Here is a 22,012-nt window from a genome sequence, read left to right on the forward strand (position 1 = left end):
GTCTACTGTCCCTTAGCTGGGTGGTTTTGAGTTACTTTTCTAGACCTATTTCACATTTATAACCTCAGACTGGATTAGTGCATTAAGACAATTTTTTTAATGTTTATTTTTGACAGAGAGAGAGAGAGAGACAGAGCGTGAGCAGGGGAGGGGCAGAGAGAGAGCAAGACACAGGATCCAAAGCAGGCTCCAGGCTCCGAGCTGTTAGCACAGGGCCCGACGCGGGGCTCGAACCCACAGACTACGAGATCATGACCTGAGCCAGTCGGAAGCTCAACCGCTCAACTGACTGAGCCACCAAGGTGCCCCAGGATTAGTGCATTTTAACTTTAGAGGCACTAATCCTTTTGAAAATGTAATGAAATTTTATCAATGCTCTCCTTCAAAAATGTACATAAACAATTGTGCATCTAATTTCAAGGGCTGGAGAGCCCTCAGAACTTATCCATAAACTGCCCTAGAGCAGGATCACCTGGATAAATGCTTCTCTAAGGTCTTCTGAGCTCGAGAATTGGCTCCGACGATTTCTAACAGTTTTCAAGATAAAACATGAACCGTGTAGCGTTGGTGGTATAGTGGTGAGCATAGCTGCCTTCCAAGATAAAACATGAGACTTCAAAGAAATGTCCTATTCACTCATTCTTTGTCCCATGCCCAGCCAACATCCACTGCACCTATTCACACCCCCCTCACTTTGGTAGGTCTCTGGTGGACACAGGAAGGAGATGGTAAATAGGAAAATAACTTAAATAGTAAGATAACTTGACTTTTTTTTTTTTAACATAATGAAGATAACCAGCACGAAGCGAAGGAATTAGTTTAAAACAGTGAATGACTACACGTGTTTCCGAGACAGAGGGTTAGTTTGACGACAGCATTTTCAGTGCCTGGGGAGCGCTTACACGTGGAGTCGCTAAAGCCTGCAGAAGACAAAGCCTTCCCTGAGTTGCAATGACACCCAAAGCATTCAAAGAGTAATCATTTCTACACGACCCAAACCAGGGGAAATTAAAACAAACACGAGTTAGACACGTAGGGACAGTTCAGAATACCAGAGAAACACATAGTCTTGAAAACAAAAGGGTCAAAGTGCTGATCCTGTAGGATCCTGTAGGATCAGCACTAAAGCGGGGGTTGAAGAACTGACACCTGAGGATGCCATCCGAATTCCTGCTTGTCAAATCCACCTGCTGTCGCCTTTATGAGACTAATTATGACGCTTCAGGATTTACTCCGATTTGTGCAAAGCTGTCATTTCAACAGACCTCTGAATCTCCACACGTTATGAGAATTGCAAATGCTAATTAAGGCGATCTTGGCTTTCATGTATGTTTCATGTGGTCCCTATACTGCGGGGCGGGGGGTGGTCAAAATGAAATGGAAGATCTCCTTTTGGTACATTCACCTACGATGACTGCGGACTTCGTCCTCAAGCAGCCCGTGTTATCACTTCAGGTAAAGCGTCCTCCTCCCTCCCCGGGATGTGCGGCGACGTTGGCCAATGTGACCCCGAAGTCGGGCAAACCAATCAAGCTAGAAGGAAAGGTGTGCGGCCTGCTTTAGAAGCCGCTAACCATGAATGCCGACCCCTCTCTGCCCTGTCACGAGAGAACGTGACAGACAAACGCTTGCTTATGCTGCCTGCGCAAAAAGGAAACCCAATTCCTGTCCACCGTCTGACAGCCCACAGCACAGCGGGCTCGGCACTCAGCACGCGACACCGCCAGGGGCCCCGCCCAGACCGGAAGAGGTCCCGCCCTGTTCGTGACGTCACGGAAATGAGGGGCTTCCGCAGAGGATGTCCCGCCCCATTCCCCTTTAGACCTGCCTACCTCACAGCCACCTAGAATATGCCTGCTTGCCCCCAACATTTTTCTCCTCGCCGTGAGAACTTCCTCGTGTGACATCCTTTCTTTTTTTCCTTTTGGAAGTTCCGCGTGATCTTCGAGAGCTGAAACCGCTTCCACGGAGGCAGGCGCCCTAAAGGCAGCCCTGCGCCCATGACGTAATTTGAGCGCCGACGCAGGAAGGACCCCACTTGCTCTGGCATCCGCTTTCGTCACTGTCTCAGCTGAGCGGCGCCGGTTGAAGGGGCACGTGTGCTGCTGAATGGAGCTGGTCGCTGGTTGTTACGAACAGGTCCTTTTTGGGTTCGCAGTACGCCCCGAGCCAGCTGCAGGCGGCGACCACGAGGTAAGAGTGCGCGCCGGGAGGGACCGCGGGAGGAGGGGCGCGGGAAGGTCTGGTCGGGTTCCCGCACGGCCGTGGTAAGCACATCATCACAGGTAAACATACTGATCTCTTAGGGATTAATTGATGAATCAAACTCAAACGTATAATTTAGCTTTTTAAAACCTGGAGTAGGCATTCTCGTAAAACGAGATCATGTTTGTTGGGTTTAGTAGACATTCTGGCCACGGTGCAGGAAGGAAGCTGGCAAATGAGTCCGTTGACAGCCGTGTACGCGTTTAGGATTTAAAGAAAGAACAGTTCGCTCTTTTACTGAGTTTTTGTCCTTGAATTTGACACAGTGTTAGGTCTGGGTCGGGTTAAACCTCTCGTTGATAAAGTGTCTCCGGTTCATTCAGTGTTTTTGAACCCTTACCACGGAGCCGTTAATTGGTAGTGGAGGTGCAAAGAAGCCAAAGGAATGGGTACAGCGCTAGAGAGCTTGCCGACATAAGGGCAAAGGAGACAAATGCGTGGAGGCAAATTAGAACAAAATAGAAGTATTTTTACTGGATGTGTGAGCAGAAAGGTTAAGTAAATTGCCGTTAGTCAAACAGATAGGACATACCCAGGATTAGAAATAAGATCTCTTAACTTTTAATCCAGTAGTATTTTTCCCTAAGCAAACCTAAGTATCTCCTAGAAACCCATTCTTTTCAGTACTTCTTTGTGAAAAAGTCAAGGTGTCAGTCTTGAATTAACCAGAAAACTGGAGGGATATAACTTGAATAATTACTTTGTTTGTCTCCTCCTGCTTATTAATCTTTTTGGCTGGAAGGTGCCATCTCTTGAATCTTAAAGATGATGCTATTGTGTTCTCTTTGTAATAAAGTCACCACATTATTCCAGACACGTAGTGGTCTTCCCAGCAGCCTCCTGAGGCAAATACAGTTATCCCCACGTTACAGATAAGGAGCCTGAAGTTGAGATAGGTTAAGTGACCTGCGCAGTGCCACACAACTAATATTGGAAGACCTGGGACTCAAGTCCCTAGGTGTCTCTGAAACATGAAGCTCTTATACTACCCGCTGCTGCTTCTAAACCGAGACAGACCAGGGCTCAGATAATCAACATTCCTTCTGTAAAGTGCACAAGCAAAGATTGTCTTTGATTTATGGTCATAGCAGCCCCTCAGGAATATTGTGCCTTTACTCAAAAGAGGCTCCCTTGGTCCTGATTGATGGAAGGACTGTCTGATGCTGTAGTTATTTAGAAATTAACTTGCAATGACACATCTTAAGTGTGTTCAAAGAAATCTGATGGATTCTTCCTCCGTGGTTTGATTTGCTAATACTCCTTTTTTAAAAAAACTTTTAATGTTTATTTTTGAGAGAGACAGAGTGCAAGTGGGGGAGGAGCAGAGAGAGAGGGAGACAAGAATCCCAAGCAGGCGCCAGGCTCTGAGCTGTCAGCACAAAGCCCGATGTGGGACTCGAACCCACGAACCGCGAGATCATGACCTGAGCCGAAGTTGTACATTTAACTGACTGAGCCACCCAGGTGCCCCAATTTGCTAATACTTCTTGATGCGTCTCCCTCAGTTTGAGGTGTGTGTATGTATTCAGCTCTCTTATTCCTTGCACTCAATGAGTTTCACTTATTTTGTCCAAAAGTTGCATATCAATAAGCATAGAGTTCTTGAGATCTCATCATTGGTCATTTTCTAGGGCTTATTTTAGTACTAATGGAGACACAGTGTTTATCCTGCTTATTTTTCTTTATAAGACTTGTCATTTATACTCCTCTCTATGTGATACCATATTTATTTATAGTTTGTCTCTCCCACAGGGATGGCAGTTACATTAGAATTACGGCTTTCTTTTCTTTACTGTTACATATCAACTGTCCAAAATGATGCCAAGCACATAGTAGTCATTTAGTATTTGAACGAATAAATTCAAATCAAATCTGAACATTTGAATGAATGAATAGTGAAGTCTCACCTATAAGTACATATATGAAGGAGTTAAGGATTGGAATAGGTCCTTAAAGTAATCCGGTCTCCATAATTGTTTTGGAGTCTTGATTGCCTTCCTGTCTCCTTGCTGCCTGCCTTTTTTAATTCTCAGGGTCTTTGTTTTTCTTAGTCTGCTATCCTTGAATAGTTTTTTTCTCAATTTGTAAGTATCCACTGGTAGTTTTCATGGATTGTGGAACCACTTATGTGTTTCTGGAGAACTGTGATGTGATTGTGACACTGATTGCGTGTTTTACTCTTCAGCAAAAATGGACTCCTGTGGCTGACTTCACTCACCATGCCCACACTGCCTCCTTGTCAGCAGTGGCTGTAAATAGTCGTTTTGTAGTCACTGGGAGCAAAGATGAAACAATTCACATATATGACATGAAAAAGAAGGTAGACCATGGGGCTCTAGTGCATCACAACGGTAAGAAAATTATATCCTTTAAGACAATGGTGAGGCGTCATTACTTGACAATTTGACTTGAGTTGAACAATTCATTAAGTGCCTATTACATGGTAGATTCTGTGCTAGGAAATACAGAAATGAAAAAAAACATGTCTTTTGTTTTTAAGTTCTTCACGGTCCATATTGAGAGACAGAAAGGGGACACTTAACTGCATCTGGGGGGAGTGGGAGGAAGCAGAAAGTTCCCTAAAATGACATCTGACTGAATTATCTTAGAAGAGAAGTGCCAGTTGTTAGCCAGGTGAAGTTTTCAAGGTGGGAGAGAGGGCATCCCAGGCAGAGCAGGAAGTGCACGGAGCACAGTAGCAGCCTCATGCTGATGGCTGACTTCGTTGAGGGAGTACCACGTACCCAGCAGTTTGCCAGCAAGGTACAGTTGCATCTTCGGCTTCCTAGAAGAGAAAACCAAGACTCAGGATGTTTTGTGAGTTGCCCATAGTCACAAAACAGTGGAACTGGAACTCAGACCTAGGTCTGGAGCCCATGTCGTTAACCACTGGGTGCATGGGGACCTGTAAGCAAGTCAGTATTACGAGAAGGTTAGAACAGAGGTTAAGGTGCTTGGGGAATTAGGCCACGTCCTGGATGGTCCTTGAGAAGAAGAGGTTAGGGATTGAATGGTAGGGAGGGGCGGTGTGGGCTTGAGGAAAGTGCTGGCACCTGGCATACAAGAGAGATGCTGACCAAGGACAAGCAGAAGGACTAGTGAGAGTCTGCCTGATTGAAGTTGGAGGCTGTGGCCCGAGTAATATCTGTTTGCACTAAGCTCGAAGGCATTTTTGTGGGGAGCAGAAAGTTACCCGATGCTCATGCAACAGAAGGATTGATTTACAAAGGATTTTGATGAAAGATGGTTTAAGTTGTCAGTCTAGAGAAAATGGGGTGTTAAGGGCCTGCAGATCTCTGAAATAAAAAAGCAGGTGGAGTGAATGAAGGGGGCAAGAAGGGGCTGGTGAAAGGTGAGGTTGCAGGCAGGGAAGAGATTCTTCAAGAGTTGTAATGTGGAGCAGCTCTAGGTGGTAACATGTCCTGGGTGTAGGTGTGAGGGACTGAACTAGAGAGGAAGCAAAGGTCACTGGAGTGGAGGTCAGGGCCTGGTGATTCTCCAGTCATGCTTGGGTTTTCCACACTGATGGTGAAGTTGTCCAGGATAGTGGTAGGATTTAGGAATAGGAAGACTGAATAGGTGTGTGTTTTTCCAGTATTGAACATTATTCTGTTTTTATTGTATTTTCCCAAGGCACAAAGAATGAGGTTTAACACGTTCCAGGAGAAGGGAAATGGAAAGGAAGAACTCAAAATAGTAGAATGAGATATGTGCTTAGTTTGGGGAAGCTCTGCTCAGGTTGTTGATTTCCTGCTATTAAAGGGAGATAAGACAGCTACGCACTTCTAGCAGTAATTTGGAGTGTTCAGTGTCTTTCTCAGATGGTCCTTAGCTACTTTGACAAGTTTTTGCTTTTCAACAGAAGCTAGACTTTGAGTGAGTTCAACATACGTTCTTTTTCCCTTCTGCCTCCTATTCCCAGTTCCTACAAGAAAGTCCTCTCTCCCTTAGGTGTGGAAGAAATAATTTAAATCAATCTGGTCTGCCTAAAGCCATTGGTACAGGTGTTGCACAATAAGGATGGGACTTACTTAGAAGGAGTTTGGATGGGGATGAAGTACGGTTCCTAATTTCCTTTATTCTTTGTATAACTCCTGTTTATCTAACAGTTGGTAATAGATAAGATCTTTACCAAGGTAGGACATAAGTTGATAGAAAAGAAAACGGGCAAAGGTGGCTAAAGACTCCCACTTTGATAAGGTTGTATGTTACCCCATATATTTGGGGACGGGGCTGGGCGGTGTGCAAAATTATATTCATCAGAGATCTTTTACTCTTTCCATATAAAGGACAATGTAAAGGACTCACCAGGAGGTGGCGGGTGAACAACAGTGACCCAAGGGTTCATATTCTTATTTGAAAAGGACAAGATAGTAAATATTTAGGCTCTGCGGCCATATGGTCTCTGTTTTGATTGCTCAGCTCTGCTGTTGCAGTGCAGAAAACAGCCATAGACATTTGGGAACTGAACAAGCAAGTCTGTGCTCTGGAAAACTGCATTTATCAAAACAGGCCACCAGTCAGATTTAACTTAGAAACAGTAGTTTGTTGACCACTGAGCTATAGGAAGAGTAAGCTGATGGACACAAGCTTTAAAGGATAGGGAGTTTTATTTGAGGGTCAGGGTATCATACGTTGTCCATATACAGGGACTGCTTTTGGGGGTCAGAAGAATGCTGGGTTCCTCTATCATCTTAACCTCCTTCCAGCGAGGTTAATATTTGAGGGTATGAAACATGTTTGTCTCTATCTCAAGAGCTGTAGAAGAAATTCATGGGAGATTCAGGTTTTAATTTTTGGGCAGAGGGGAGTGGAGTTGTTTGTGAAGAAGTTGAAAAGCTGTAGGAAAATTTGTGAACCATGCAAAGGAGATTATAGAAGGCATAGTTGAACAGTAGAACAGTTTATAAAATTGTGTTAATAAATTCTTTGTGTTTTAAGATTTAAAAAAAGTTTTAGTTATTTTTTTAAAGATTTTATTTTTAAGTAATCCCTAAACCCATTGTGGGGGCTTAAACTTACAACCCCGAGATCAAGAGTCATCTGCTCTACCAACTGAGCCAGCCAGGCGCCCCTGTAATAAATTCTTAGGACAGTGAATGAAAACTGTAGAAATCAAATAGAAAACAGCTCTGGAGTGATAATAATTGGATTCTGGATGATTGGGTAACTGATTCGAAAGTAATAATCATTCCTCTCTTCTCTTTCAATAAAGAAAGAAAGGGAGGGAGCCAGGGTGCCTGGGTGGCCTCCAACTCTTGATTTTGGCTCAGGTCAAGATCCCAGGTCCTGGCATCCAGCTGCATTAAGCGTGGAGCCTGCTTGATGCCCCTCTCTCCCACTTGTGTTTTCTCTCTCTCTCTCTCTCTCCCCCCCCCCTTAAAAAAAAAAAAAAACCCACACAAAGCAAAAACAAAAACCAAAACAAAGAAAAGGGAAAGGAAAGGAAGAAGTCATATGGTTGTATATCTTGGTTTGTTCCCCAAATTAGCTGGTTTATTAGTTGGTTTTGTTTGACTTCTGCTCAAATAATCCTAGCCAGCCATCTCCTAAATTTATGATTCTGGACCCATAGAGCAAGTAAATGAACTGATTAGCTCTAGTCTGTATCTACAACTAGAGAAATTCTGTTGAAGGTATTTGCACAGCCTTGAAATTGTATGTTCTGATATGAGAAAATTAATTTCTTCACCTAAGACTTTAAGGTTTATTTCACTAATGCTGACGTTAGATTTTTACCTACCACAGCATAGCCTTCAAACCAGAAATGGAGTTTGCATTCAAAGTGAACATTAAGTTGGTCTATTTCGGTTTTTCCACAGGCACAATAACTTGCCTGAAATTCTATGGCAACAGGCACTTAATCAGTGGGGCAGAAGATGGAGTCATTTGTGTCTGGGATGCAAAGAAATGGGAGTGCCTGAAGTCCATTAAAGCTCACAAGTGAGTCTAGCCCTTTCCCATTGGTGGTCTCCAGGTACCAGTCAAGTTGGGGGCTAACTGTTGGTTTCCTTGTAGAGGACACGTGACCTTCCTTTCTATTCACCCATCTGGCAAGTTGGCCCTGTCTGTGGGTACGGATAAGACATTGAGGTAAGTCATTAATGCCAAGAGCATCTTTTCTCAGTTGTGGTCTTTGTTCTCCAAGTACAACAGCAGGAACTTAACCATCAGGGTATTTTTTACTACAATAATTAGATACACTTCTGTCTTGTGTCCTGGCTGTCAGCTACTTAGAGATACTGCAGTACAAGGAAAAGCTGAAAGCCAGTGAACCTTTTCATGACGGTAGAGGAAAAAAAGGACAGACTCTGTGTTCAGACATACACATTACATCCCAGTCATTCATTCGGAGTTGGGAAGCAAAGAGGATGGTCCTAAAAAGCAATGTTTTAAGAGGTGAAACCTTTTGAAAATATATTAAACATTTTAAGTAGGTGAAAGGGGTGTGGGAATGGATGCATTAATCTTGCTTAATGGTAAATATTTCCAGTGTTGTTGTAAGAAACATGACAGTTCCAAATAGCGGCATCTGTAGTAAATTGTCATTTGAGTAAGTGTTCATTACGCTTACCTTTACACCTAGTAAAAGTTACCATGCCATAAGTGAGCTTCCTGTTTTGCAGAACATGGAATCTTGTGGAAGGAAGATCAGCATTCATAAAAAACATAAAGCAAAGTGAGTACTTTTATTTGGAATGTTTTTTATAACTTGATGGAATATGAATGTAGACACACACATTCTTGTGTGCGTGCGTGCTCACCTTTGTTTCCCCTGCATGATGGTGGTTACCTCCTAGAGCAATGCTTTGGGTTACTTTTCCCATTTTCTTTTTTTTCCCATTTTAGATTGGGATTCTTGTTGTGACTGTGTCACCTACCAGCTCTCCGACCTTTGATGATTCTTTAATCCAGTTTATTTTCTAAAACTTAACTTGCAAAATATGCATCAAAAATTTCTTATGAAGGGTAAATAGGACAGTGGATGTGAAATGCATGGTATAGCTATTTGCTATTTTTGTTATTACTCTGATCATTGTTTATGAAATAAAAAAAGCTTTTTTTTTTTTTTTTAACTTGCAGATGCTCACATAGTGGAATGGTCCCCAAGAGGAGAGAAATACGTAGTTGTTATGCTGAATAAAATCGATATCTATCAACTTGACACTGCATCCGTTAGTGGCACCATCACAAATGAAAAGAGAATATCTTCTGTTACGTTTCTTTCAGTAAGTGATGAGAAATCAGTGGTGGAATCTTAGTGTATATGATGATGGTTACAATTGTTGATGACATTCCGGGTATTCTTTTTCTCTCTTCTAGGAGTCTGTCCTTGCAGTGGCTGGAGATGAAGAAGTTGTAAGGTTTTTTGACTGTGATTCACTAATGTGTCTCTGTGAATTTAAAGCTCATGATAACAGGTATTTTTTTTTTTCCTTGCCAGTCCCTATGTGTATGTGTGTATGTAAGTGTAGAGTCTCCAGTAAGTGTCACGTATGCAGTAGTTTCATAAGGTAGGGTACATTCCTACATATATATGATTTCTGGAGTCTGAGAGGATGGTAGAAATGTCTTGGCCTTAGTGCAAAAGTAGGGAAGTTGTCATCAGGACTAGTGATTTGCACAAGATGTTTTTCCAATAATATTAGGCTTGGGGCCTAAAATCAGTCATATTTGAAGAGGAACAAAAAAAAAGATCTTGAGCTTTGCCAGGATCTCTCTTGCCTTTTATTTTATTTCTCTTTTCCACTTCTCCCTGTGCACACTACTTGTTTTTCCTGCAGGAGAAATATGTGACAGCAATGACTTCTGTTTTATGCCAGTCTTTCTTACCTGTCACTGCTCACTGTATCTCTGTGGGTAGACACTGCCGTTCAGAGTAAACGGCTAAGTGACTTGGCCAAGGTTACCCCACTGTTGGGTGCTGGAGCTGGGATCCAAACCCAGTCCTGTCTGCCTCTGCTTTTTCTACTACAATTTTGGGAAGGGTGATAATGCACTGTTCTACTTTAATGTGCTTCATTTACTTGTCCTTTTATGTTTTAAGTAAGTCCTAGTTTTTACTTTCCAAATAACAGTTTTTAAGAAATCTCTTGGCAATACTCAAATACTGCAGTGTACCGGCTCTGGTTTTCCCCTGCATTAGGAAGTGTTCATTCAAGGCCATGTCAAAGGTACTTAATAACACTAGTACACTTAAGCTAATACTTAGGATATTTGGCTGTTTATTCATTTAACAAGTATTCATTGAGCATCCATTAAGAACTGCACTTAGTATTTAATGATGAATGGAAAGACAAGAAGTTGCATTTACTGGCTCTAGTCGTAGAGCAACAGACAGACGATGAACAAGTAAGCAGGTAATTAGAACAGGAATAGAAATGTGTGCTTTAAGAATAACAGACATAACTTGCACAGTTTGATCCAGAAAGGGGGAGGGGGTAGGACTTGAGAGGGGTAAAAGGGAGCCGTTTCTGAAGAGACAAGCGATGGCACGCAGTCACCTGAGGGAGGAAAGAGCTGGATGTATTTTAACAAGAGATGGAAGAACGTTATGACTAGATCAGAGTGAGCCAAATGGTACATGGCCTTGTAGACTGGTGAAGAGTTTAGATTTTAGCTAAGGGCCTTTGTAGATTTTTTGTTTCCTACTGTGGAAAAATGTAAAGGCCAATAGACCAGTTTAAGGAAGCAACCCCCATAGACCCACCACCCAGCTTCAGCAGTTGTCAGTTTATGGCCAGACATGCTTTATATATATACCCCCATACCCTTCCTCCTCTCCTGTTATTTAAAAAAAATTTTTTGGGGGGCGCCTGGGTGGCTCAGTCGGTTGAGCACTGGCTTCAGCTCAGGTCATGATCTCACGGTCTGTGAGTTCGAGCCCTGCGTCGGGCTCTGTGCTGACAGCTCAGAGCCTGGAGCCTGTTTCGGATTCTGTGTCTCCCTCTCTCTCTGACCCTCCCCCATTCATGTTCTGTCTCTCTCTGTCTCAAAAATAAATAAACTTTAAAAAAAAATTTTTTTTTTAATGTCTATTTTTGAGAGAGAGAGAGAAAGAGCCAAAGCCATGATTGGGGGAGGGGCAGAGAGAGGGAGACACAGAATCCGAAGCAGGCTCCAGGCCCTGAGCTGTCAGCATAGAGCCCGACATGGGGCTTGAAACCACGAACCGCGAGATCCACCCAGACACCCTTATCCTGTGTTATTTTTAAAAAGATCCTAGTTTTGTAGGATTTTAAGCCTGGACTAACATGATTTGATTGATAGTTTTAAAAAATTGTTAGCAAAAATGGAAGCAGAGAGACCAGTTAGGCTCCCTGGGAATCCAGAAGAACGGGGGTAGTGGCTTAGACTAGGGTGGTGGCATTGGAGGGGGGTAGAAACGGGTGCGTAGGAGGAAGCCCGTGGTTCGTTTCCGTTGTCTTACTTGGCTCTTCATACTGAACTTGGAGTATCTTGAGGTGAAGGACTTTAAGTATCTTTATGTCATTTGTGATAACCTAATTACTTACGGTTATCGTGATCATCTTTTCAACTTTTTCTTAACATATGGTTAATAATCCACTTTATCTTAGAACTTAGACCCTGAAAATGGCGCACTGACTGATGGGGATGTGAAGCACAGTTCTATTTTAGCACCGTTCCTTGAGCAGTTTGGAAGCACTTGAAACATTGAAAAATCGAGAGATTGTGTGCGTAGAAGCTCTACAATGCTATTGTACTATCTGGAAGAAAGGATCCTTTATGGTGTTAATATTTCTATTTTAGGATAAAGGACATGTTCAGTTTTGAAATTCCAGAGCATCATGTTATTGTTACAGCATCAAGTGATGGTTTCGTCAAAATGTGGAAGCTTAAGCAGAATAAGGTTGGTGTCTTAGCACAATGTGAATGCGCTTTAATGCAAGTCTTTATTATCGGTATTGTTTTGAGTGAAGTGAGGTGGAATATTTTCCAAAGGTCATAAGGCAGAGATCTTTAAAAAAACCTGGGATCTCTTCCACGCATGATTGATACTCATAGTTTTAAAGTTAGGGTTCCAAGAGCCACGGTGGGGGTTGGTGTTTTGAGTCTCAGCTGGCAGGATACGAGAACTCGTGCTTTTTCAATCAGAGAAATGCTGCTTGCTTCTCTTTTGTGTGTAGATTGGTGTTCTCTGTAAGATTTTGTTAGATAAAAATGCTGCCATTACTGGGGTGCCTGACTGGTCGGTAAAACACGTGACTCTTGATCTCAGGGTTGTGAGTTTAAGCCGCATGTTGGGTGTGGAGCCTATTTAAAAAAAAAATACTGCCATTACTAAAAACTCAAAAATTCCTGATCAGTAATCTTAGAATAGTTTTGAACCAGATAAGTGGAAAATTAAATCCCTTTAGTGGTCTCACTCTTAACAGATTTTCTTGTTTTTACTTGTTTTGCTTGGTTCTCTTATAAACCCATTCTACAAATGTGGTTTGTCGAGTGTGTGCTTTGTGCAAGATTCTTTGTTAAAACCTAGAAATGAATGAGACACGATCCTTTTCCTTGGTGAATTTACAATTTCTGAATATTCAGAAAGTGCCTTGCGAAGGGCATAGTCAGACCAAACATGGATCAAGATAATGGAATTCTTCTATTTTATTCTCAAGAAAGTATAGTAAGTTTTAAATTAAGTTCACTCAGGGGTGCCTGACTGACTCAGTCAGTAGAGAATGCGACTCTTGGTCTTGGGGTTGTAAGTTTGAGCCTCACGTTGGGTGTAGAGATTACTTAAAAATGTAAAATAAAACCTTTGAAAAAAAGGTAAGTTCACTTGATTATGGAAAAAGAAAAGTATTTAAAATTCCCCCTTGTTAAGAATTCTTTCTTCTGTTTTAGAAAGTTCCTCCATCTTTACTCTGTGAAGTAAAAACTAATGCCAGGCTGACATGCCTTGGAGTGTGGCTAGACAGAGTGACAGACACAAAAGAAAGCCTTCCTCCGGCTGCAGAGCCTTCTCCTGGTAAGTGAAAGTGATTGTTTTTTAATAATTTGTTAGCTCTTGAATTGTTGAGGTGGAGGACATTCAGATAACTTCACTTCATCATCAGGTTGTGTTTATTTCAAGAAGAAAAAAGCAGTCTTTTTTTTTTTTTTTTTTAATTTTTTTTTTCAACGTTTATTTATTTTTGGGACAGAGAGAGACAGAGCATGAACAGGGGAGGGGCAGAGAGAGAGGGAGACACAGAATCGGAAACAGGCTCCAGGCTCCGAGCCATCAGCCCAGAGCCTGACGCAGGGCTCGAACTCACAGACCGCGAGATCGTGACCTGGCTGAAGTCGGACGCTTAACCGACTGCGCCACCCAGGCACCCCGAAAAAAGCAGTCTTTAAATGCACTGTCTCGGGGCACCTGGGTGGCTCAGTCGGTTAAGCATCCGACTTCGGCTCAGGTCATGATCTCACGATTCATGAGTTCGAGCCCCATGTCAGGCTCTGTGCTGACAGCTCAGAGCCTGGAGCTTGCTTCGAGTTCTATGTCCCTCTTTCTCTGCCCCTCCCTTGCTTGTGCTCTGTTTCTGTCTCTCAAACGTAAATAAAATATTAAAAATAAAATAAATAAATAAATAAATAAATGCACTGTCTCTTGTGTTTTAGTAAGTAAAGAAGAGTCCAAAATCAAAAAGGAAGCTGGCAATATAGTGCAGGAAGAAGAAAGGCAGTCCAAAGCTAATACGAAGAAATGTGGTTTAACTGATGACAGTAATAAGCCAACGAAAGGAAATAGCCTGGTGTCAACCAAGAAGAGGAAAATGGTAGAAATGTTGGAAAAAAAGAAGAAAAAAAAGAAAACATGAGTGATACAGTCAATCCCACATTCCTTCTATGAGAAAAACTTATTAGATGGAATCATTCTTTTCAAATGTGCCTGCCTCCCCTCCACGAGTAAAAGCTAGAAATTTCTTCTTTTGGAGAAGATGTACAGCTTAAAAAAACAGACAAACACATTTAGATGTTTTCTATTTTTATTTTTTATTTTTAACAATGGTAAAACAATTTTTGGTAGGCAGTGTTCTATTATATATCGTGATATATGGTATGTTAATGTGTAATATATAATTTTTACCATTGTATAAAGCAAATAAAGATCTTAAAATATTTAGTTTAAAATATGCACAGTTTTGAACACATTCTTTACCAGAGATGGATAAAAAAGTTGTTTTTCAGATTTTTCTCCTAAATGGGGGAAGAATAAAACTTAGCCTTCCTTTGGCTTCTTCAGATGATTCTAGTACTTTTAATGCAGATTTTGATCCTTTTCGTAACCAAGGTATAAAAAGATTTTCATACCAGTAAGTATATATTAAGACCAACTCAAAACTCATGGACACGTAAAATATGTATGCATAAAGTGTATGCTTAAATTCAGGGCTATGTCCTTAAGAAGGTTCTTAGAGGGGCGCCTGGGTGGCGCAGTCGGTTAAGCGTCCGACTTCAGCCAGGTCACGATCTCGCGGTCCGTGAGTTCGAGCCCCGCGTCAGGCTCTGGGCTGATGGCTCAGAGCCTGGAGCCTGTTTCCGATTCTGTGTCTCCTTCTCTCTCTGCCCCTCCCCCGTTCATGCTCTGTCTCTCTCTGTCCCAAAAATAAATAAACGTTGAAAAAAAAAAAAATTTAAAAAAAAAAAAAAAAAAAGAAGGTTCTTAGATTGCCAAACCTCATCAGACTACTCTGCTTCCACGCTGTGGATGAGAAGATAATTGAAGGTTTGGAAAATGACATTTTCAGGGTATGTTGTTTTTTTTTCCCCCATCTGTTTCAGGCCAACAAAAACAGTCATTTAGTTAATCCAATAAAGATAATGTTAAATTCAGCCTGTTAATTATAATCTTGTCATCTCTCTTCCTTGCCCACCCCCCCCCCCATAGATTCCTGGGTATTTTGAAAAGACACATTAATAGAGGATTCATAGATGTGAATTAGCTGACCAGATGTCAAATACCTAAGGCTGACAGGGGAATCCCTCCTGTTCAGGCAAATTAAAACATCAAGCATTTGGGCACTGGAATTGCCACTCACTTCACAGGAGGAAATCATCTAGGAAGTGAGCCAGAATCCGTGTCTGACATTTCAGGCTACCTCCTCGTTAACTTCAGGCCTAAAAACAAAGATGAATATAGATTTGGGTTTTTTTGTTATGTTTTTGTTTAATATTTTTTAGAGCAGTTTGAGGTTTGTTTATAACAAAAGGGAGAAGGTGCAGAGATTTCCCATGTACCCGCTGCCTCTACCATGCACAGCCACACCTGATATCCACATCACTCATTAGAATGGTACACTTTTTACCAGGGATGAACCTACACTGACGTGTTCGATTCACCCAAAGTTCATGGCTTACCTTGGGGATCACTCTTGGTGTTGAACACTGGATGGGTTTGGAAGAATGACCTATTATAATCCACAGAGCATTTCCACTGCTCTGCAACAACTCTTGTGTTCTGCCTGTTCATGTCTCCCCTACCCAACCTTCCACGATCACTGATCTTTTTATTGCCTCCATAGTTTCGCCTTGTCCAGAATGGCACGTACTTAGAATCCTACAGTACTGTATCCTTTTCAGATTGGCTTCTTTCACTTAGGAATATGCATTTAAGTCTCTTCTGTGTCTTTTCATAGCTTAATAGCTCATTTCTTTTTAATGCTCAATAGTATTCCATTGTATGTGCCACACATTACCACTCATTCAGAGGACATCTTGGTTGCCTCCTAAGTTTTGGCAGTTAGGAACTTGCCATAAACATTTGCAGTTTTGGGGTGGATGTGTTTTCAACTCCTTTGGGTAAATACTAAGTAGTGTGACTAATGGACTGTATGGTGAGTGTATGTGTAGGTTTGTGAGAAACGGCCATCCTATCTTCCAAAGTAGCTGTACCATTTTTCAGTCCAGAACATTTGTCAGTTTTCTGGATCTTGGCCAATCTTGTGTGTAGTGGGATCTTGTTATTTTAATTTGCATTTCCCTGAGGACCCACGTGGAGCTTTTCCTATGCTTATGTGCCATCTGGATATCTTTGGTAAAGCGTCAAGCTACTTGGCCTACTTTTTAGTTAAATAGTTTCCTTACTATTGAGTTTTAAGAATTCTTTGTACTTTAGGGGTGCCTGGGTGGCTCAGTTGGTTAAGTGTCCGACTTCAGCTCAGGTCATGGTCTCACAGTTCGTGGGTTCTAGTCCCGCATCAGGCTCTGTGCTGACAGCCTAGAGCCTGCTTCAGATTCTGTGTCTCCCTCTCTCTCTGGCCCTCCTCCACTCATGCTCTGTTTCTGTCTCAAAAATAAATAAAAATTGTGCATATGTATGTACACACCCACACGCACGAGTTCTTTGTATTTTGGATAGCAGTCCTTTATCAGATGTGTCTTTGGAAATATTTTTTTCCCTGTCAGTAGCTTGTCTTCTCATTCTCTTGATAATACTAGCTTTTGCAGAAGTTTTTAATGTTAATGAAGCCTAGCTAATCAATTATTTCTTTCACGGGTCATATTTTTGATGTATCTAAAAAGGCTTCACCATCCCCGAATGTCATCTAAGTTTTCTCTTAAGTTTCTTTATGGGAGTTTTACAGTTTTGCATTTTCCATTTAGGTCTGTGATCCATCCTGAGTTAAGTTTTGTGAAAGATGTTAGGTCTGTGTCTAGATTTTTTTTTTTTTTTTATACATAGATGTTCAGTTCACCATTTGTTGAAGAGACTATTTTTGTTTTGTAGTATTACCTCTGCTCCTTTGTCAAAAATCAGTTGATTGTACAGTTGACTCTTGGACAATGTGGGTTTGAACTGTATGGGTCCATTTACCGATTTTTTTTCAATAAATACAGTATTGTAAATGCATTTTCTCTTGTGTTTTCTTAGCATGTTCTTTTCTCTAGCTTTATTGTAAGAGCACGTATATAATTCACATATAACATACAAAATATGTGTTAATCAACTGTGTTATCAGTAAGGCTTCTGGTCAGCAGTAGACTTTTAATTAACTTTGAGGAGAGACAAAAGTTAATATGCAGATTTTTTGACTGCCTGAAGGGTCAGGGCCCATAACTGAGCTGTTCAAAAGTCATCTGTATTTGTGGTGGTCTATTTCTGGGCTCTCTATTCTGTTCTGTTGATCTACTTGTCCTTCCCCTCTATGTACAGTCTGCACATAGTCTTGGCCATCTACATGTCAAATTATCCACTTTGATACTTGTGTCTGAGCAGATTCTCCTCCCAGATTCACTCTTTCCCAATTCAGAATGCACCATGTCACCTATATCTCCCCCTCCTTTGTTCACTAGCCCTGTGCCAGGCGCTACCCTAGATTCTGGGTGCTGAAAGGAAAAGTGTGATCCCAGCCTAAAGGAAAGTTGGTAAATAATTACACATTACGTGAACAGATCTGCCTGGATGACTCTCCTGTAGCCTGAAACCTTTTTGAGCACCCCTCCCTTCTTTCCTTTTGTTGAACCACACCCTTAAGTATACCCTCGGTACATAACATCCTTGATCTGCCCTGCAAATATGACTGACACATACCTATTCTTTTTTCTTTTTTTAAGTGTAAGTTTACTGATTTTAAGAGAGAGAGTGTGCGAGCAGGGGAAGGGCAGAGAGAGAGAATCCCAAGCAGGGTCAGCGCAGAGCCCAGCGTGGGGCTCGAATCCATGAACCGTGAGATTATGACCTGAGCCTAAATCAAGAGTTGGACGTTTAACTGACTGAGGTGCCCAGGCACCCAGTTACTTAAGATTTAAATCCAAGTTAGTTAACATACAGTATAATAATGGTTTTAGGAGTAGGATTTAGTGATTCATCACTTACAATAACACCCAGTGCTCATTACAAGTGCCCTCCTTGTCCATCGCCCATTTAGCTCATCTTCCCAACATCCCCAAGCAACCCTGTTTGTTCTCCGTATTTAAAAGTGTCTTACGGTTTGCCTCCGTTTTTATTTTTTTCCTTCCTTTCGCCTATGTTTGTAAGTGAAATAAGTCAGAAAGGCAAAGATATGATTTCACTCATGTGGAATTTAAGAAACATACCTAGTCTTTAACATCCTCCTCTTGAGTGGTCCCTCAGCACATACTCTGTTGCAGGATTTTTTTTTTTTTTTTTTGGCCTCAATAACCTGGGGTTTGTTGTCTCGGCGCTTTGAAGTATGAAGAAGTGGACACAAAATGAGCAGCAGGCAAAAGTTTATTCGCGTAGAAGATTAGAAAGTAAGACTAGGGGGCGCCTGGGTGGCTCAGGTCATGATCTCGCAGTTTGTGAATTTGAGCCCCGCGTCGGGCTCTTTGCTGACGGCTGGGAGCCTGGAGCCTGCTTCGGATTCTGTGTCTCCCTCTCTCTCTGCCCCTCCCCTGCTCACGCTCTGTCCCTCAAAAATAAAAGTTTAAAAAAGTTAAAAAAAAATAGTATGAAATGTCTCTTTATAGACGGGGGCATTTGGAGGTGAATACCCACAATAGGTAAGGATCTTTGTTTTATAATTCTGGTCAGCCCTCCCTTCCCTTCCCCCGGGTTCCTTCTTAGGTCCTCCCCTTATTGGCGAGAGAACTCTAGGTGCTGGGTTGTCCATTCCTGATTGGCTCGATTCCATTGTACGAGGGGTGCTATGTGGCCATATCATTCCTTGTGGGTCATACCTTTTATGGTCTGTCTTTCACAAAAGACCTACTTTTATAGGTCTTTTGTAAAATTCCTGAGGGGAACCTGAGAGGGAGGAGGTGGTGACTATTACATTCTTAAGAGGAACCGTACGCCGGAGGGAGTTTTTCTGTGGTCAGATGCTCCCAGCATTGTCCCAAAATATGTGTTTCCACACCCAGGGACCTCCGGTCCTCACCTTTCCCTCTCTGCCCACTGAATCCTATCTTTTCCTATCATACTCCCTGCCCCTGGCACTCGAAAAGCAAGTCTTCGGGCGACTGGGATCCAAGAGACCTACTTGTCTTGTGGCAGCCAAAGGAACACTCCGTCCACAAGCCCCCTACTAAGGGGCCATTTCTTGTCAAGCTAGACTTGTCGGTAAGAGAGACGTAGCTGCGAGACACAGAAAGCTCCTCTGGCTATTCTAAACAGAGGGCACGGGGCTGGAGTTTTAACAAAGACACAGGTGCGTCGGACAGAAGAGAACCAGAGCTCAGAAAGGGAGAGGGTGCAGTCAGGGCCATCCCTCCGTCTGGTCTCCAACTCCACGTGTTGTCTTCACGCTTCTCTCTGCAGACCAGCCTCTCTTACTCCACATCTGTTCTCACTCAGTCCATGCTCATTGAGCAGCCGTTGTGTGCCAAGCACCGTTCCAAGCGCCGCATAAACATCCTTCTCAAAGAACGTACGTGCTGGGTGGGAGGACGATTGTGCAGTCAGTAAGTTTTACAGCATACTGTATGTGGAGGTAAGCGTCATGGAGAAAAATAAGCCGTGGAGGGAACTGCGGAGGGATTGCAGTTTTAACCCAGATAATCCGGGAAGGCCTCACTGAGCAGGTGACCTTTGAATGAAGACAAAGGAGGTGAGGAAGTGAGCTGGGAGATGATCTGGGGAGAAGCTCTGGGCTGATGAAGCAGCACGTGCAGGTGCTCAGATCAGAGGTGGGCGCGAGAAAGGGGGCCATTGGAGGGATTTGAGCATAAGGATGACACAACTGACTCATAACAGGAGTGCTCTGGTCACTGTATTGAAAACAGACGAAAGGAGTTAGGGCAGCTCTGCCATTTATTAAGGCCAGTGGCCGTGTCCCTATTAGGTAACCTCTTTCTCCTCTTGTGTTTGAAAGCAAGAGATAATAAGAGTCTCTAGTCCAAGGGTTGGTATGAAGATTAAATGAGTTCATCTACGGAAAGCACTTCATGCAGTGTCTGGCTTACAATGAACGCGCCGCATGTTTTCTTTCTGATAAATGAGGTCCCAGAAGCATGTGGCAGGTAGGGTGGGTTGAGAACGCAGGCAATATTTTTTCATAACCTCAGTCATCAATTTCCTGGGGAAAGGTTTTACTGATGGATGATGGTCCTCTTCAAAGCTACAAAATACATCCTGAACACCTAGACACTGGTATTGTAGATCCTCAGTAGACGTTCAGGTGAAACACTGCAACCGGGAATATGTTTTTGACATTTTTGTTTTGGGATTTCTTAATGTGTGAAGTCACACATGAATGAGGTTCCAAAAAGGGTCAAATAATGCTGAAACTGAGGCACTATTCCTTCTTCTTCACAAGCTCTTCTGTTTTGGCCGACGGACTTTACTGCTCTGGTTATGTGCGTGGCTACGTTTGTCTGTCTACCAAACATGGTCTGGACCCCAGGCCTCTGTGAAAGAAACAAACAGAAACAACCTGTTAAGAAGCCCCAGTGACCAGAGGACTAAAAACTTCTCCCTCACACGATCTTGGTCACACTCCATTGACACATTTGTGGCTCAGGGGTTCCTAGCTGAGAACTGAGCTATCTACTAAAATATGTTAATGCCAATGAGAAACGTTACTGGACACAAATCGTTAATTTGGTTTACTCTGTAACTAACTGAAACAGAGCAGAGAGCCAATGTATTTGACAATAAATTTTGGGACTACACACAGAGAAATGGGGTGTGCTACGGGTTGAGGAATGACGAGGCAATACAACATAAAGGTGAGGGTGTAGGTTTTGAAAGACCTTACTTCAAATAACAGCTCTACCAAGTACTACGGTTGTAGGTAATTAACTTAATCCTCTGTGGTTCAATTTAAGTCTAAAGGACAGGGGTAAGATCATGGTGGTGATAACTAAGGTTTACGTATACACCTGTATCGGGAGGCGTGCATCCCTAAGTCCATTCCGAGGTGGTTAAGATAGGTCCCGTTGTTGGTTGTTAAGCGGAGTCTTCCAGTAATTTGGTGAGGATCTGGCATACTAGAATTATCAATGGTTCTTCTTAGTCCTTATCTGCTATGGCTGGTAAGAATCAGCGATGGTAACCACAGGGTTCAGTTTGGGTATCTGAAAGGTTAAGAGATGTTGCAAGTGAAAAGTTTTTGTTTTGGAAGATGCGGGAGCTGAGATCTCCTTTTTTTTTCACTGAAGACTGTATTTATAAGATTTATCTACATTGATCCTTACAGGGGCTGAAGGGGAGAGAGACGTCAAGGATAACACCCAAATTCTGGTTTACAGCGATTGAGTGGTCGCGCAGGAAACGCAGGGAAGAGAGGCAGCTCTGGAGAGGGAGTGGAGATGATGTTTCGTGGACACTGGCGCATACTGCGGTAGTAGGAAATTATATTTCACTTATCCTCTCCCTTCCTTTAAGTTGCTTCTCAGATAATAATAAAGCCACATTATTGTCTGGCTTGTGGCCACCAGCTCTGCAGGAAGAAAGTAGTTCTTAACCATGGCAGGCAAAAACCGTGATTCGGCAAGTGAGAATCCTCCCGGATGGCATGCCTTTGGTTTACACCAGGAAAACCTGGCCCAGCCCGCGAAACCACTTGCGAAGACCCGACTCAAATTCTGGGTTTCAGGCGGGCTGCTGGCGAGCCGAGCTTCGAAGGCCGGTCAGCACGGCCGGAGCGAGGACTGGAACACCGGCGTAGGGACTCCGGGCTCGCGCCGCGACTCTCCGCCCCACCTCCCGGACGCAGAGCGCTCGCCTCGACGCTTCCTCTCAAGCCCCGCCCCAGGCGTCTCCCCTTCCTGGAACGCATGCGCGCGCCGCGACACCTCCCCCTCAAGCCCCGCCCCATGCTCCTCCCCACCCCTCGGCCCGCCT

The 22,012-nt window shown here is 42.9% G+C and overlaps 1 protein-coding gene and 1 long non-coding RNA gene across 2 annotated transcripts; one reads left to right on the plus strand and one right to left on the minus strand.

The window, feature by feature from the left end:
* The first annotated feature begins 1,892 nt into the window (after positions 1 to 1,892).
* PAK1IP1 (PAK1 interacting protein 1) lies at positions 1,893 to 16,424 on the plus strand. Its single transcript, XM_047102760.1, has 11 exons — positions 1,893 to 2,193; positions 4,451 to 4,616; positions 8,088 to 8,208; positions 8,284 to 8,358; positions 8,892 to 8,944; positions 9,349 to 9,494; positions 9,589 to 9,686; positions 12,037 to 12,136; positions 13,126 to 13,249; positions 13,885 to 14,674; positions 14,926 to 16,424. Exons 1-10 carry the CDS (start codon positions 2,110 to 2,112, stop codon positions 14,082 to 14,084), a joined length of 1,167 nt encoding a protein of 388 aa, XP_046958716.1. The 5' UTR covers positions 1,893 to 2,109; the 3' UTR covers positions 14,085 to 14,674; positions 14,926 to 16,424.
* A 2,180-nt stretch (positions 16,425 to 18,604) lies between these two features.
* Positions 18,605 to 21,883, minus strand: LOC124528708 (uncharacterized). Its single transcript, XR_006966218.1, has 3 exons — positions 21,364 to 21,883; positions 21,049 to 21,243; positions 18,605 to 20,574 (listed from the first exon to the last, which is right to left on the minus strand). It is a non-coding gene; the product is annotated as an uncharacterized LOC124528708 (long non-coding RNA).
* Positions 21,884 to 22,012: the final 129 nt, after the last annotated feature.

This window comes from Lynx rufus, unplaced genomic scaffold, assembly GCF_022079265.1.
Source record: "Lynx rufus isolate CCGP_SWC_20201006 ecotype Redwood Valley unplaced genomic scaffold, mLynRuf1.p SCAF_6, whole genome shotgun sequence".
In the NCBI taxonomy this organism is placed as follows: domain Eukaryota; kingdom Metazoa; phylum Chordata; class Mammalia; order Carnivora; family Felidae; genus Lynx; species Lynx rufus.